Source organism: Colobus angolensis, unplaced genomic scaffold (genome assembly GCF_000951035.1).
Source record: "Colobus angolensis palliatus isolate OR3802 unplaced genomic scaffold, Cang.pa_1.0 Scaffold44, whole genome shotgun sequence".
NCBI lineage: Eukaryota > Metazoa > Chordata > Mammalia > Primates > Cercopithecidae > Colobus > Colobus angolensis.
In genome coordinates, this window is record NW_012117821.1 from 2,531,566 (window position 1) to 2,532,160 (window position 595).

General features: G+C 49.2%; 1 protein-coding gene across 1 annotated transcript in view; it reads left to right on the forward strand.

The window, feature by feature from the left end:
* UBAC1 (UBA domain containing 1) overlaps window positions 1–595 on the forward strand; it is a 56,144-nt gene that overhangs the window by 31,602 nt on the left and 23,947 nt on the right. Inside the window, exon 4 of the mRNA XM_011957415.1 lies at window positions 483–556. Within this exon, the coding sequence (XP_011812805.1) occupies window positions 483–556 (74 nt within the window). The remainder of the gene's footprint in view (window positions 1–482; window positions 557–595) is intronic.

Genomic DNA, 595 nt, shown 5'->3' on the forward strand with positions numbered 1-595 from the left:
CACCTTGGCCTCCCAAAGTGTTGGGATTACAGGCGTAAGCCACCACGCCTGGCCCAACCACTCATAACTCTTGTTTTTTTTTTTTTTTTTTTTTTTTGAGACGGTGTCTCGCTCTGTCTCTCAGGCTGGAGTGCAGTGGCGCAATCTCCGCTCACTGCAACCTCTACCTCCCAGGTTCAAGTGATTCTCCTGCCTCAGCCTCCTGAGTAGCTGGGATTACAGGTGTGTGCCACCACGCCCGGCTAATTTTTGTATTTTTAGTAGAGACGGGGTTTCACTGTGTTGGCCAGGCTGGTCTTGAACGCCTGACCTTAGGTGATTTGCCCACCTCGGCCTCCCAAAGTGCTAGGATTACAGATGGGAGCCACCGTGCCTGGCCGAACCCCTGCTGTTCTGTTCTCAGGGCATCCAGCACCCATTATGCCGTTCTGTGGATGTGAAACGATAACCAGTGTGATGGATATACATGTTGTTTTTTCTAGACGTCCTATTATTGATAAAAAAGCGTGCTCCATCACCACTTCCCAAGATGGCTGAGGTTTCAGCAGAAGAAAAGGTAAATTTCAAAGTTTGCAATTGGGGACCTTGATTGGTA